Genomic DNA, 15,326 nt, shown 5'->3' on the forward strand with positions numbered 1-15,326 from the left:
TGTGTAGAGAATAATGTCTTTTTAAGAGTGCTATGATAAATGACTCAAAACTGAGATTGTAATTGGTTATTTATATTACGCTTAATACCCAGAGATTTCCAAGCACTGATCGAGCCCGTGTTGCTCCACATCGTCTTGCTTCCAAGACGAGCGCATTTCTCCTGAGCTAACGCCCCGAGCTACGTGTGCACACTGAAATTCAGGATGGGGCAGCAGTGTGAACGCTTGCCTGGGAAGTCACTTAGCACTCTAGGTTGCAAGAGCTCCTGGGTAGTCTGAATTCTGCCATTTCCACTTCATTTAGCCTTGATATGATAGTAGAGGGCAACTTCTAAAAAGCATCGCTACCCTGGGACTCGGATGCATCCTAGGAGCTGGGAAGCCTGTTGGATGGAGGGGGTGCCAACCATGCCACGTTTCAAGGGCCACTCTCACCTCTAAAACACCCAGGACTGAGCACCTCCATTCACTAGCACCTGATCTGGCCTGTATTTGATCGGCCGTCTCTTGGCAGCCTTCAGGTAGCCTGTCAATGGCTGCAGTGTTTAATGAGTAGTTCAACAGGTGCCCGGCCTTGGCCAGGGGTAGGCCGTGCCATGGGCGTATGTTGCAAGTCATCCTGGGAGCCTGCGCTGGTGGCTCCTCTGGTATATTGATGCATGCATTTATGCAGCTGTTTTTGCATCATGCCAGGATTTCTCTTGAAGAGGCTGCAGGGTCTTTAGAGGCACAGTAGTAGGTAGCAATACACACAGTCCCCCCAAATACTGACAGCAGAGCAAAAGGTGTAACTGTGTAAGCAGAGCAGTGATCTGTCAACGAACATCCGGTACAATCTATATGTTTGTTTGCTTGCTTTGAAAGGCTAGGCTCACGCACTGTGCCTGCTCCTTTGGCAAAATATGGGACCACTTTGAAAAGAAATGTCCAGGGCCACATTTTGGTTCCCAGTCCAGCCCTGCTTCCCCCTCCTACCCTGGGCGGTGCCAGCCCCTGGCTTGGGAGGGCTGAAGGTCCTCCTATTTTGAGGCAGAAAGCATCTTTCTGATGACAATCATTTAGACAATCATTTACGTGCGGCAGCAGCAGGAAACACACAAGCACAAAAGCCTGCCCAGGCAATACCAACAGACCCTCTATGATGAAGCCAAAGCCTTAACTGCTGGACTCCGCTTTTAGATGGCTCACACCGCCAATAATTAGCATGGCATTTTGCATGTCAATGGCCTCTAATGCAACTAATGAGCACAAGGAAGGCGAAATAGCCATGCAGCCTCCTGGGCTCAGGGGAATTGTGGGAGTTAAGGGGGCGGGGCAGGTTATAGATGTGTCAGGGCGGGTGGGGGAACATTTCTTGATGATGTTTGTGGGGCCCCCTTGCCTTACAGTTCGGAAATACAGTCTGAGGTACCCGTGGAGTGATTAAATTAATAATGAAGTAAAAAAAAAGTCGTGAGGTGTTTAATAGCTGCAGATTACCAGTAGGTTTCTGTGTCATAAGACTGCCAACATGTGGCAGCTGCTCTGGGGCCCATTTCCACAGAAATGGTTGAAGGGCCCAAGGCTCAGACACCGTGTCTGGGTGGGGGGTGGGGAGACTGACCGTGCAATGGGTTTATCGGCCCCACTCTCTACCATTTTTCTATTTCTATTTTTATATGTTTATAACGCGCCGGCAGTCCGCAGGCATTCTGGCCCAGGTTTCTGCTCCTACCACTGCCTGTCCAGATGTGGAATAACAAGCCTTTACTGAACAGCGAGACCTGCAGTCATCGGAAACAGGACATTGTTATACTGGTTGCAAAGTGGAAGACTCAACGATTAGTCAATGTCTTCTCACGAGCGCACATTCCAGCTCTGTTCCACACATCAAGTGCGCACCAATAAGCGTGGGTGTTGCAAAGATTGAAGAGCTGAACAGTATCATTGGCTCCACTGGATCCAGTGTGATCCAGTGTAGCAAACACTTGAGATCTCATTGGTTTTGGCAAAGCATTGCTCCGAGAAGGCAGGAGACCGGGAGCTAGAACAGGGTAACGCGCAAAAGCCTAGGCGTCTGACCACCTGATGTCCAAGCAGACGCGAATTAGGTTCCTTCGAACCTGAGGGTGCAGTCCACCATAACAATTAAACATATGAGAAACCTTGATATAAACGCTTATCAAAACTCCAAGCAAGGCCCTTGTTCATTGCATGTCTACACATAAATTCTAGTGTTAGTTGTCCAATGCTTACCTGCATAATACGGCCATCAGAGGTGCCCAAATGAGCTACGGTATAGTGACTGATTGGGGTGACGAAGAGAGCGGTAAACAGGACATCTTTCATTCGGTTATTGTTGAGGTCCAGTCTGTAAAAAGGGGGGGTGACCAGGGTGGGTTTCTTCCGGCAGCTCTGATCCACTCCTGTCCCTGTGATGTCCACCTACAGTGAGAAAAAAGAAGGCAAAGTGTAGTGGCTGCAGCATTCAAGGCCATCACTGGGCACAGAAAAATCTAGAAAAGTCTAGGACTCTGCTAAAAGGAGTGTTGTTGGCCCAGGAAATTATCAAATAAGATGAACTCATATTACAATATGCTATTTGAATGGCGTACATCTGCATTTACACAACCATGTGGAGCTGGCTAGCTTCATATGTGGTAGCTGAAATCCTGAGCTCTGGTGTATATCTGAGGCTAGGTAAGCAGACAGTTCTGGTATGGGATCGGAAACCGAGAAAGTCCTCCTTCACTTCCAGTCTTGGTCCGATAAGGCGATGCCAGTTCCTATAGATGGGTAAAGGGTGCCTGTTGGGATGGTTGGGTAAGCTTTGGTGCTAATTCATTGCATTGAATGATACATTCCAGAATCACAGACATTTTGCACGTTTGGATTATTTGAAAATAGTTAGGATATGTTATAGGTTCTTATACCGTGCACTGTTGCCACCTGTGTGGTCTCTTGGTGCTCTGGCGGATCTGTAAAGCAAAGGGGGGGGGGATAAGTTAGTAGGACTGTGGGAGAAAAGAGCAAGAGAGCTGTGATATGCTGTTAGCAGCTTCAGTTCGGGTGACACCGTTCACTGAACGTAGCTGTGTTTTTCGGTTGGTAATCACCATGTGGTGTAGGGCGAGACTATGGGCCTCATCACGAGTTGGGCGGTAACGCCGGCGCTATTAGTGCCGGCACTAATAGCCCTACCGCCAAACTCCCCGGCGCTATTCGTGCCGGATCGCGGGTTTGGCAGAAGGGTTATTGCCCATTCCCCATTGGGCCCATTCGGGAATTCCAAAATGTGCGCTATTACCGCCGGCAGATTTCCCGCCGGCGGTAATCGCACCGAAAATCGGCAATTTTGCCACAGATTTCCCCCCAGCTCGTACCTGGGGGGAAATCCGCCAAAGCCATGATCTGGCGGACCCTTAAATGCGGTGGTAATAGCGCTACTGCCGCATTTAAGGGTTACCGCCAGACTCGTGATGAGGCCCAATGTGTGGTTTTTTTGGTAGTTGCGGTGTTGTGAAGTGCATGTGGTTTGTTGTGCTCTAGAGGTATGGTCATGTTTAGTTCCGTGTTTGAGAAGGTGTATGCAGAAGGGTGAGTTTTTAGTAGGGCGATTTAGTGGCAGCGCCCTTCCTACCCCCTATGCAGCCCATATACCTTCCCCTGTCGTACATTCTGTTGTGCAGCAATCACCACCCCCATGGGTTCCTCCAAGGCTGATGTTCTCATGTGGCCCGCAGCCCCTCCAAGCGAGACATAGCTCCCTAACACAGATGGACCAAATGCAAGATATGGCTCCCTAAAACAGATGGTTGGGAAGGGCAGATTCCATCAAATTATTTTCATTGAATGTGACATTACGGTGAATTAGACGTTTGACAAAACCACATGCACGGAACACATACCTTCAAAATGAGCACCTCTTTCATTTGGATTATTATACTGTACAAGTATCCCCCACTACCCTTGTGGAGCATAATGGGTTTGGGGGCTGCCGGGATGTCCTGCGCTTCCCATTGGAAGGATTGCAGGTGCTAAATGTCCAGTAATCATTTTTCTCAGTTTAGTGATAGCGAGCAAAGGCTTCTCTCCTTAGCGAAAGGTAAATACAGTATTAATTGTGCAATGGTGCCATTGTGTGGAAATTGTCACTTTTTACATGCTCAAATGATGTGTAAGAGAAATGCTTTGCAAGTGTTTAGTTTTCACAGGTTTTTCATACGATGAAATCGCTTGCGTTAAAATCACCCTAAATCCAAATGAGTTAATTGAAAGATAAGGCTTATTAACTCAGATGGGATAAATGCGAGATAAGGCTCAATAACAGAGATGGGCTACACCGATGGAGAAGCACCTACATTTGAGATAGCCAAGTAGTGGGAGAAAAACGCCTACATTTGAGACACAGCAATAAATCAAACGCCTACATTTGAGACACAGCAATAAAAAGAAAATACCTACATTTGAGACACAGCAATAAATAGAAAACACCTACATTTGATAAAGAGCAATACATCGAAAACACCTACATTTGAGACACAGCATGACAGAAAATGCCTAAGTTTGAGACACAACAATAAATAGAAAATGCCTACATTAGAGACACAGCAGTGTTTGGAAAACTACTTATTAGTCAGCTAGACGTGTGTGCTGTGCGATGTAAGGTAATAACAGTGGTAGAGTTTTACTGGAATCAAGTAATTGCTGTACTCCCCAACCAGACCACACTTACCTTATCAGTCGCTGCTGGTTGAAGGCTAGCTTTGCAGGTGAACATGGACTGGAGCTGCTTCTTTGAGAGCTGCCCTTAGCTTTTGGGTCCTTAGCTGATGGGCTGCCCAGGCAGGGACTGCACTGGGAGGATGTGTCTTCATCCAATCAGAGGGGTGGTGGGCGGCCTGGGAGGCAGGAATAGGTCTCTACTAGGAGGTTTGCAGGCTGAAGAGAGGGCCCGCTACTAAGCGCAATGAAGCACTAACAATGTTTCAAAGGCAAAATAAATGTCTCAATGGGGGATGCTACAAAGCCCACAAACTCATCTTGGGCTTCCCTGGTAAATGAGGCTGGGGGCATGCAATGAGGCCCTGGACCCACGATGTAACAAGATGCATGCATTGGTGTCCAATAAGGGGGGGGGCGGTATAGGGGTGGGCATAGGTCTTTACAAGGAAGTTTGCAGGCTCAGGAGAAGGACTGCTACTAAGTGCACTGGAGCACTAACAATATTTATGAGGCAAAAAAGAAATGCCAAAATGGGGGATGTTACGAGGCCCACACACACTCACCTTGGGCTTCATTGACACAATATTGCATGTATAACATTGCATGATTTGAATATAGTAGATTGCCCCACACACATTCCGGCCAGCAGGGTAATGCTGAAGTTGAAATTTGGTGTTAGGCAGGCTATTTCATAGCTACGTTTTGCGTGAGGCTACGTTTCTCCATCTAAGAGTGAGGGATGCTTCTGTTGGAATATGAAGTATTGGTGAGCAGTTTGCAGGGGGGTTAGAATTTGCAGATCCTGAGTTGATTATTTTATTTTATTTATTCTGTGCTTTCTCCATAGCTGTTAGTGCCCTTGCAGAGTGTGACCAGACATAGTGTGATATATGCTATCTTCTACAATGTTAGGCCAACAATGCATATTGAGAAATAAGAAAGAATGGAAAGACTTAAAGCACAACATGACCACCTCTCCACACTCCTACCACTAATCTCTGAAGACAGCCAACATTTGCATGTTCTCACTTTGCTGCTGCCTATCTTTCAATTTGACTCCCTCAAACTCTGCAATGGACGCAGTGTACACAGAGTGCAAAAAGGATCAGGGATTGGCAGATTAGGGCTGGAGGCTTCTTCAGGAATACCCAGATTAACTAAATGCACTATCACGGTTCTAGGAGGCATGACATTTTTGGTTGAAAGAATTCCTGCCATATGAAAACTGCACAGGTCCATTTCACTTTAGTTTGTTGGTTGGCAGGCGGATCGCCGTCTCAGACCTCACCCATTGCTATTCCAATGGAGCAGTCTGGGACTTTTTGCAACGAGCAAAGAACAGAGTTTGTCCAGTAAGTAATTGGTCTAGAGAGTCCCAGATTCAAAGCTGACATTACTGAATGATTGGAAAAAAAATACTTCAATAACCTCACCACAACTATCTATGGCATTCTTACATCTCCATAATGAAAATGTGTTGGTGACCTAAATTCTAATGTACTCCAAAAGGAAACCGCCTCAACTATGATGTCGGCCATACAATTTGTAGTGCAATCATCCCCTGGTGAAGCCTCAAATATCTGCATCTCATAACATAGCACTGGACTTGGCAGTAGGACTATTTGACACCAAGAAAGATCGGAATTTGATTGGCCTGTTTGGAAGGGCTGTGATGGTGGCAAACAGAGCCCACCTATAATGGAGTTAGACCCACTGAAGGCACTGACAATTACAAAAAGCTGTGTGCGCGTGTGTTTGCTATGAAACACAATTTATCAAAATTCTTCTGCCTCAATGTACAATAAAGCTTGCCATCATTAGAGTCAAGGGCTGTGTGACGACATGCTATAGGATGTCCATGATTTGGGCTAAATTCCACCATTGGCATTCCTCTGCAGCAGAGGCCAGAATAGTAGATATGATGCCTTATCCATTCAACCACAGAGGTCACCCCTTGTAAGAAGATCTATGGGTAGGAGAGTGCCATATATCAAAGTATGTCCAGGGTTAATAAAGGAAATCCAAATGTTTTTGCCTTTCAGACACAGATCTCTAACTAGACAACTGTTATTCACAATGCCCACCTGCTTGAACTCATGTGCAAATGTTACACATGTATCTAGACATTTAAAAATCTTTGACTTAGTAGCCAGTCTTTCCATTGACTTGAGTTGGTCAATTACCTTGCTGTACATTTTTTGCAGTCAATGAGTGCGTGCAGTTCTCATTTCCTCAATGCTCAATTCTAAATCTTCCAGCCATCATATCTTTTGTTTTGCTTTTTCACCCAGAGTGGGGCGGGTATGCCCAGGCGTGGCTTCCATGCCTGCTGGGGTTGGAGACCCAAGCTACTCTACGGTAACAATGCTGAAACATGTCTGGGGTTGTGCTTGTGGTCTCGTGCAGAGGGGATGTGATCTAGCAGTTTCAAAATCTGCAAAATGTGAGAATCAGCTGATCAGGACTTGCAAGCCTTTGGGGTCAGGCCAGCAGCACAGCCACATCCACACAGAGTAATATTGAATGCAGGTGTCCAACAATGATCGGAACATCTGCAGTGTCTGTCATCTCGCACTTACGATCATTGATATAAAGATTAAAAAGCAAGAAGGCAAGAAGAATACACCCTCGCTGCGCTTCTTTATTTGGACAAAATGGAGTAGATAATTCTTCAGGCCGTCCATAATGAATTCTAAATTTTAGATGGGTATGGAGAGCCTTGAATATTTCTATTAAGGGCATAGAAGTGCCTTTAATTTATAAAAGTAACAAAAAATAACTTCTGCTGGCACAATCAAAAGGCACTCAAAAGGTCCATGCCAAGTAAATAGGTGACCCATAACCTACGAAAAACCTACCAGTAAGCAAATACAAATGTAAAGCATGCTGAGTAATCTCCCAGTCCCTCAAGAAATCCACCTGCATTTCAGTTAATGGGAAAGAGATACGCGACCAAGCCAAAGGGTTACTGTGTAATACTCTTTATGAAAGAGTTCACTAACATCATCTAATAGTGAGACGGTCGGTAACAAACTGTTTTCTGGATCCCCTTAATAAAAATAGCACCAATTTTGCTAACTTCCACGAAGATAATGCTTGTAAATGTCACCCAGGACATTTTTCCAGGACCACTCATTCAATGGGGTCTTTAATTCATTTGCATTGAAATGTAAGCAGCCCTTCCCAGGAATTACATGGCCTCCTATATCGGTTTTGACAGGATCACGGCCGCCAGTTCTAGACTCTCAGCCATTCAAGGTGCCTTGTTCTTCTGAGTTCTTTCAAATGTATCCCTCATTCGAGGGCAGCATGCACAGGGAATGCAGGCACACATGCACATACAAGCAGGCCCGGGCCTGCAAAAATGACCGGAGCCTCCAGCAACTTGAACCTTCTTTATTCCTTTCCCTGCAGCCAACTGCCGCTTACCGGGTTCTTGACTGTGCATGTTCGAACATCACACTTGCTGATTGGCCCATGTGACGGAGCTCCGAGTCTCTGTTAACCAGGTCCTTGCCAGGCAGGGCCGGCTTTAAGGGCAGGAGCGCACCAGGCGAATTCGCACACCTGGTTAACAGGGGGCGGGGCGGAAGGGGGCAGGGCCAGGACCAGGATGGGCCACGTTTTTTTTTTTAACCTCCTTGCTCCGGAGAGGAGGTTAACTAGGGCGCGTGCCGCTGCAGGTTCATTCAATGACAATGAGGCGCCTGCCACGCCTTCTGCCACTACGCCAGCTCGGTGGAGCCCTTGAAAGACTCCCCCGAGCTGCCGTGGTGTGGGGCTAATGGCGCCTTTTCTTATGTAACGTGCCCGCAGCGGTGGGGTGCATTTAAATGCACCCGCCGCCGCAGGCACATCTTACAGTAAAAGGCTGCCTGCTGAGCCTTCTCCCACAACGCCAGCTCGGGGGAGCCTTTGAAAGACTCCCTCCGAGCAGGTGTGCGGGGGCTAATGGAGCCCTGGGGGGCCGTGGTGCCCCCCCCAAGCCGGCTCTGTTGCCAGGACACTACACAAGGCAGAAAAATGTTTTGCCCAAAACTCCTCAGGAAAATTGGCATGGAGAGCTTTCATAGAATACGTTTTTCTACTCCCATCTGCTTCCATGCCCCAAACTCCATGAGAATCGTTTGCACTCAGCTTGGTTTAGGGAATGCCAAAGATTTTCCATAGCTTTATATTTTGCATACGAAATTGCCTTTTTATACAACCATCTATAATGTGTTACAACAACCCAAACCGGAGGATCTTGCCTAACTGCTACCAGCAAGTTCTTCTTTGCTGCGTTGCAGTCATTATCGCACTATTTCAAACAGGTACCACAGTTATGATGAACGATTGATTTTCTCTTACAGTGGGACTTGCAAGCTTGAGCACGTTTTTTGAAGGGCCGAGTAATTCGTCATGCCCCTGTAGCATTTGCATTCTAACCTCGTTAACGGAGGGTTTCATGGACAACCATTTTCACTTCAAACAGGAGTTCGACCATCAACAGCCTCACCTATTCTGCATGACTATTCTTGATACACAATTACAGGTTCTCATGTTAGAGTCAAACCATTTTTGAAGACAAGAGAATTATAACCAATTTCCATTCACCCTGTGAGGGGCTGAGAAACCCGACAGTCACAGCAGTGCTAAGAAGCCCAGAGCCCAAGGCCGGGCTGAGAATCCAAAGAGCCCAAAAGGGGCCAACACATCTGACAATCAAAGCAAGGTTAGGCAAGCCCATAGCCCACGTTGGACTGAGAATCCATTTACCCCACGATGGGGTGAGAAAACTGAGCAGCGAAACAGGGCTTTGAAGGGTAATAGTGCACTGTAATCTAAATACCCCACAACGGAGTGAGCAAATGGCTCAACAAAGAGGCTGTAGAGCTGAGTAGCCCTGGGCCAAGATACAAATTACTCTTCAAGGAGATAAGAAGGAAAAAGTTACTTACCTGTAACTGTTGTTCTCCAGCATGGGTCTGGCATCGATTCACATGCTCATGAATATTCCCCGTCGTCAGGCTGGGAATCCTCGGTAAAGAAAAAATCAGTATCAGTTTCGTTTCTGATCTGTCTTTCTTAGTAGTAACCAATCACTGGTCTCTGGGTCATACTGCCCCCAGCCAATGACTGCCCTCTCCCTAAGCCCCACCCCCTGGCAGCCATCCTCAGATTTGGTAGCACGTAAAGTGGCAGTATGACCAAGTGAAGAGTCGCAGAGGGGAAGGAGGGAGGGTTCGCATGTGAATCCATGCCAGACCCATGCTGGAGAACAACAGTTACAGGTACGTAACTTGTTCCTTCTCCAGCATAGGGTCTGGCATGGATTCACATGCTCATGAATATAAGAATACATAGCAGTACACACATGCACAACCACGGGAGGTGGCAAGGCTCAACATTAAGCATTACATAAAACTCAACATTAAGCATCTCCTACCTCCTCACCAGGCTCACCTTAAGCAGACAGGTTGCGCAGCACTGCCTGGCCGACTCTGGACTCCTCCCTGGAATCCCAGTCAACACAGTAAAATCTCGTGAGTCGACCTCCACGTAGCAGCCCTGCAGATGTGCAGCAGGGGCACACCAGACAAGAACGCTGTGGTGGCAGCGATCGCTCTGGTCGAATGGGCTCTCGGACGGCCGGGCAATGGTCGGTTTGCCAACCGATGACAGTGCATGATGCAGCTGGAGAGCCATCTGGAAATGGACGCCTTAGAGAAAGCCTTCCCTTGGTTCACAGGTCCAAAGTTCACAAACAGCTGTGATGTCTTCCGACACTCTTAGTTCGGTCCACGTAGAACTTTAGCACTATGGCTACATCCAGCGAGTGCAAAGTCCTCTCATCCGGCGAAGAAGGCGACGGGAAAAAGACTGGTAACACCAAGGGCCTGCTGACATGGAAGTCCGACAGCACCTTGGGCATGAAGGAGGGGTGCATGCTCAGCACCACCCTTGTCTCGTGGAAAGTCAAGTATGGAGGCTTGCAGGAAAGGGCCTAAATCTCTCCCACGTGTCGTGCAGAGGTGATGGCTACAAGGAACGCTGTCTTCCACGACAGAAACTTCAACAGAGCCAAATGCAAAGGCTCGAATGGCGGGCCCATGACCCTGGTCAGCACCACGTTGAGCTCCCACGCTGGGGCCTTCACCGGCGGGAACTATCGGAACAGTCCTTTCATAAACTCCTTCACCAGGCGATGAGACCACAGGGGCAACTGTCCTGCAGTTCTGGTGTATCAGGAAATCGCTGCCAGATGTATCTTGATGGAAGCGTGAGCTAGTCCAGCTTTGGCCATCGACAGTAAATACGGTAGCACTTGAGGGGCTGAAATCCATGGAGGGTTAATCTTCTGTGCACGGTACCAGACAGAGAACCTCTTCCACTTGTGTCCGTAGCACTTGAGAGTTGAGGACGCCCTGGCCTTTGCAAGAACCTCTCTGCAGTCAGCCGGGATATCGTACCCTCCAACTCTAGTGCTGCAGGAGCCAGGCCTGCAAGTTCAGCGACTCCAGGTCGTGATGAAGAATGGTGCCTCCTTCTCTGGAGAGGAGATCTGCGTCTGCCGACAGTTTGACTGGCGGGGACGTCGACAAGTCCAGAAGGTCCGGGAACCATATCTGTCTCGGCCACCTCGGTGTGACAAGGATCATCCTGCACCGGGACCTCTTGAGTTGGTTGATGATCCTGAGCAGCAACGGCGGGAATGCATACAGGAACAGGCCGTCCCAGGGGAACGAGAAAGCATCGCCCATGCTCCTCGGCTGGGGGAACCTGCTGGCGAACCTCTGGCACTTGGAGATCGTCGCCGTCGCGAACAGGTCGATTTGGGGTTTGCCCCATCGCCGGAAGAGATGATCCACTTGATCCTGGCGTAGTTCCCACTCGTGGCACGAGCGCAGCTCCCTGCTGAGTGAATCGGCAATGGTGTTTTTTATCCCTGCTAGATCAAAAGGCACCAGAAACATCCCCTGGGCAACGGCCCAGTGCCACAGATCCTGGGCTTCCTTGGACAGGGCTGGGGATCTGGTTCCTCCCTGCTTCCGGATGTAGAACATTGTGGTGGTGTTGTCGGTGAAGATCCTCACCACCTTGCCCTTGAGGGATGGGAGGAATGACTTGAGGGCCCAGGACACTGCTCGGAGCTCCAGTATGTTGATGTGGAGTGGCCTCTCCTCCGGGAGCCACAGGCCTCTTGTGTGAAGATGTCCGGTGTGCGCTCCCCACCCCTCCAGGGAGGCATCCGTTGTCACCGTCACCTGGTATGCTGGAGTCTGAAAGTCTGTGCCTGCGGCGAGAGGCGCGCGGGTGACCCACCAATGAATTGCATGGTGGAATGCTTCGTTGAGTGAGATCTTGTCCTTGAAGCTGTCCGTCGCTTGCGTCCAACGGGCGTTGAGGAAATCCTGCAGAGGACGCATCCGAAGCCTGCACAGGCGCACCAGATAGATGCAAGAGGGCATCATCCCGAGAAGGGACTTGATGGACCTCACTCTGGCCACGTCCGTGGCCAGCAGACGCTGTACCTTGCCCAGGATGGCCTGCGTTCTTTCCTCTGACGGCGAGGTCAACTACGCTACTGTATCGAGCTTGGCTCCCAGAAACAGCGCGACCTGCGACTGAACCAGGTGGGAATTGGGGAAGTTGATGGAGAATCCCAGGTCCATGAGCAGCCGGACAGTCTTTGCTGTGTGTTCTCCAGGTAGGGGTAGACGTTGATCCCCTGCAGGCGCAGCCGTGCCGCCACTGGTGCTAGGCACTTGGTTAACACCCCGGGCACCGACTTCAATCCGAATGGGAGGGCCTTGAACTGGTAGTGCCGCCCTTGGACTACGAACTGAGAAACTTTCGGTGTCCTTTTAGGATGGGAATGTGAAAGTACGCATCCTCCAAATCCAACGACGATAGGAAGTCACCTTCCTCCAGCTGGCCCAGCACGTGCTGGAGGGTGACCATCCGGAACTTCTGTGCCTTAATGTATTTGTTTAGCTGACGCAAGTCCAGGATGGGACGCCAACCTCCTGCCTTCTTTCTGACAAGGAAGTATCTTGAGTATACCCCAGAGCCCCGGAGCCTCTTTGGGACGAGCTTGATGGCTCCTTTCTTGATCATCGCCCTTACCTCTAACAGTAGTTGAGGGACGTGGTTTTCCTTCCTGGCCATGGGAGGAATTCGGGGGCACTTCTTTAGAAATTCCAGAGTGTGCCCGTGGGCCAGGGCATCCAGCACCCAACGGTCGGTGGAGATGGACTTCCACACGCTGATGAACCTTGTCAGCTGGCCTCCCACCAGGGTGCTTCAGTCGGGGCCCGACGCGACGGCCGGTTCAGTCTTGCTTGGAAGCAGCCTTGACGCCCTGGCCTCCCTGGCGACGATGGCGAGATCCACCGGACTTGCCTCGTCCCCTGTAGGCTTCTTGCGACGAGGAGCGGGCCGCCTGGCGGTAGGTCGAGGAGCCGCCGCCGAATCCTTTGAGGCACCTTGCTTGCCTCCGGAGTTCCGAAAGGGCGGCCGCCGTTGCTGCAGAAGTCCCAAGGCCCGAGCCGTCTCCGTGTCGGTCTTGATGGCCTGCAGCGACTCATCCACGGTCTTTCCAAACAGATTGTTCCTGTCGAAGGGCATGTCCAAAAGCTTGGCTTGCACGTCCTGGCGGAAATCCGTCTCCTTGAACCACCCCCGCCGTCGAAGGCCAACGTTGTTGCCCAACTGGCGGAAACCGGTGTCGGCTATGTCCGTGGCCACAGTTATGGCGTGGTCCGACACCACCTCACCCTCCTGTAGGATCGCCAGGGCCTCTGCCCTCTTGTCGTCCGGGAGGAAGTCCAATAGGGGGGCGATCTTGTACCACAATTCCCTGTCGTAGCGGGCAACAATCGCTAGGGCGTTGGCCGCCTTAATCGTCGTCGCCGCCGACGAGATGACTCGTCGTCCCACGGCATCCAGCTTCTTTCCCTCGCCGTCCGGTGGGGAATTTGAGGATGAAGCCGATGCCCCTCCCCCCGCTTTCTTCTTGGCCGCCGCTGAGACGACCGAATCCAGGGTTTGGCTGTGCCCTAAGACACAACGGGGCGGCGGCGGGGACCCGGTACTTCTTCTCGTACCGGTCCCTCTTGGCAGGTGTCGTGGACGGGTTCTTGAGGAGGGCAAGTCCCTCGTCCCAGATGTCATCCAGCAACGGCACTGTGAGGACCGTCTTCCTTTTGGCCTTGTGCCGTTGGTAGAGGAAGCCTTCCTTCTTCTTCTCCTCAGGGCAGAGTTGAAAAAGATTGGATGCCCTGGCAATCATGGCGTGGAAGGAGCCAATCTCATGGCTGTGTCCGTTCCCGTGTCGTCCCTCGGGATCGGTGAAGGCGACAAAGGCTGAGAAGGCCATGAGGGCTGAAGGGGCAATGGATGAATTGTCCTCCTCTTGTTCGGAGGGCTTCCCGACGGACCCGGTACAGCTGGGTCGTCTGTCGGGGGTAGGGGCAGTCTCGTCCTCATCTCCGTGCATAAGGCTTGGATTGCCGTCAAAATGGCGCCAAGTTGTCCTGAGGCTCGGGTTGCGATGGGCGTGCCGGGAGCGACGGTTGTTCCTCCACAGGAACCTCGTCGTTGTTGCCACCCTCGCTCTCGTCGTCCCCCTCCTCGGGATTCCTCCCGTGGGGCTAGGCCTCTTCCAAATTCTCGGTCAGTTCCTCCTTGGAGGTTGTGTCCATGACCGTAACGGCCACCGGCCCCCCCTTCTTTTTCCACCAGGGTCTTCTCGATGGGCTTAAAAGAGGATTCCCTCCTCGGAGGCAGGGAAACTCTGGGCCCCGAGCTCGCCTCCACTGGTATAGCCTCCACAGGCTTCACCAGGACCGCAGCGACTCCCTCGATAGAGGCCTTAGCCGGGCAAATCAAGGCCTTCACCACCTTTGCGCGCTTGAGGCCTTCACCTTAGTGGGAGGGTCACCGCCTCGCTCCTCCTCGGCCGGTTCCTCCGAGATCGACCGGGGCCTCTCCAGAAGCTTAGCCGGGTTCTCGGATTTTCTCTTCCCCGAGTCAGAGCATTGGCTCGCAATTTATGGTGCTGGTGAAGGTGCGCCCTGCCTGGCAGCCGAGGAGCCCAACCGTTCGGCACTCCCGGTGCTCGCGGACTAACGGTGCTTTGCCTTCTGTTGGGCCCCCGTCGCCGGGGCACCCTCACAGGACTTAGAAGACTGCTCGGACTTCTTCTTCTTCTCACCTGCTGGCCTCTTGCCTTCCAGCCAGTTGGAGACGGGTTCGGCGATCCCTCATCGTCCGATCCGTCATGTTAAAGCAAAATGCACAGTCCTTCTCCACGTGCGTTTTGTCCTCGTGGAGGCAGTAAAGGCATTTCGAATGCTCGTCCTCCTTGAACACATTTTGTAGGTTGCATCCAGGGCAGATCCTGAACAGTTTGCCGGGAGTCGAGCTTCCCTTCTCCTGGGCCATGTTCTTCTCGTCCATGAGGTAGGCCTCAGAAACTTCTGGAATCCTCCAAGAAGCGTAACTCGATGAAAACTTCACCCTTGAGGGGTGTAGATAAATCCGAAACGGGTCCCCGTTGATCGGCAGTAGAAACGGTGGCGCTTCAGGCTCGATTAAACCGAAAAATGAGATAAATCTCTCTGAAAAAGCGCAAAACG

At 50.6% G+C, this 15,326-nt stretch overlaps 1 protein-coding gene across 3 annotated transcripts in view; it reads right to left on the reverse strand.

The window, feature by feature from the left end:
* Nucleotides 1-15,326, reverse strand: part of MST1R (macrophage stimulating 1 receptor) — a 524,743-nt gene that overhangs the window by 178,600 nt on the left and 330,817 nt on the right. For all 3 annotated transcript variants that reach the window (XM_069644143.1, XM_069644144.1, XM_069644142.1), the window contains exon 3: nt 2,236-2,424. In XM_069644143.1, coding sequence (XP_069500244.1) covers nt 2,236-2,424 — 189 coding nt within the window. The remainder of the gene's footprint in view (nt 1-2,235; nt 2,425-15,326) is intronic.

The sequence above is a fragment of the Ambystoma mexicanum genome, chromosome 2p (genome assembly GCF_040938575.1).
Source record: "Ambystoma mexicanum isolate Mex_15411 chromosome 2p, UKY_AmexF1_1, whole genome shotgun sequence".
Lineage (NCBI taxonomy): Eukaryota > Metazoa > Chordata > Amphibia > Caudata > Ambystomatidae > Ambystoma > Ambystoma mexicanum.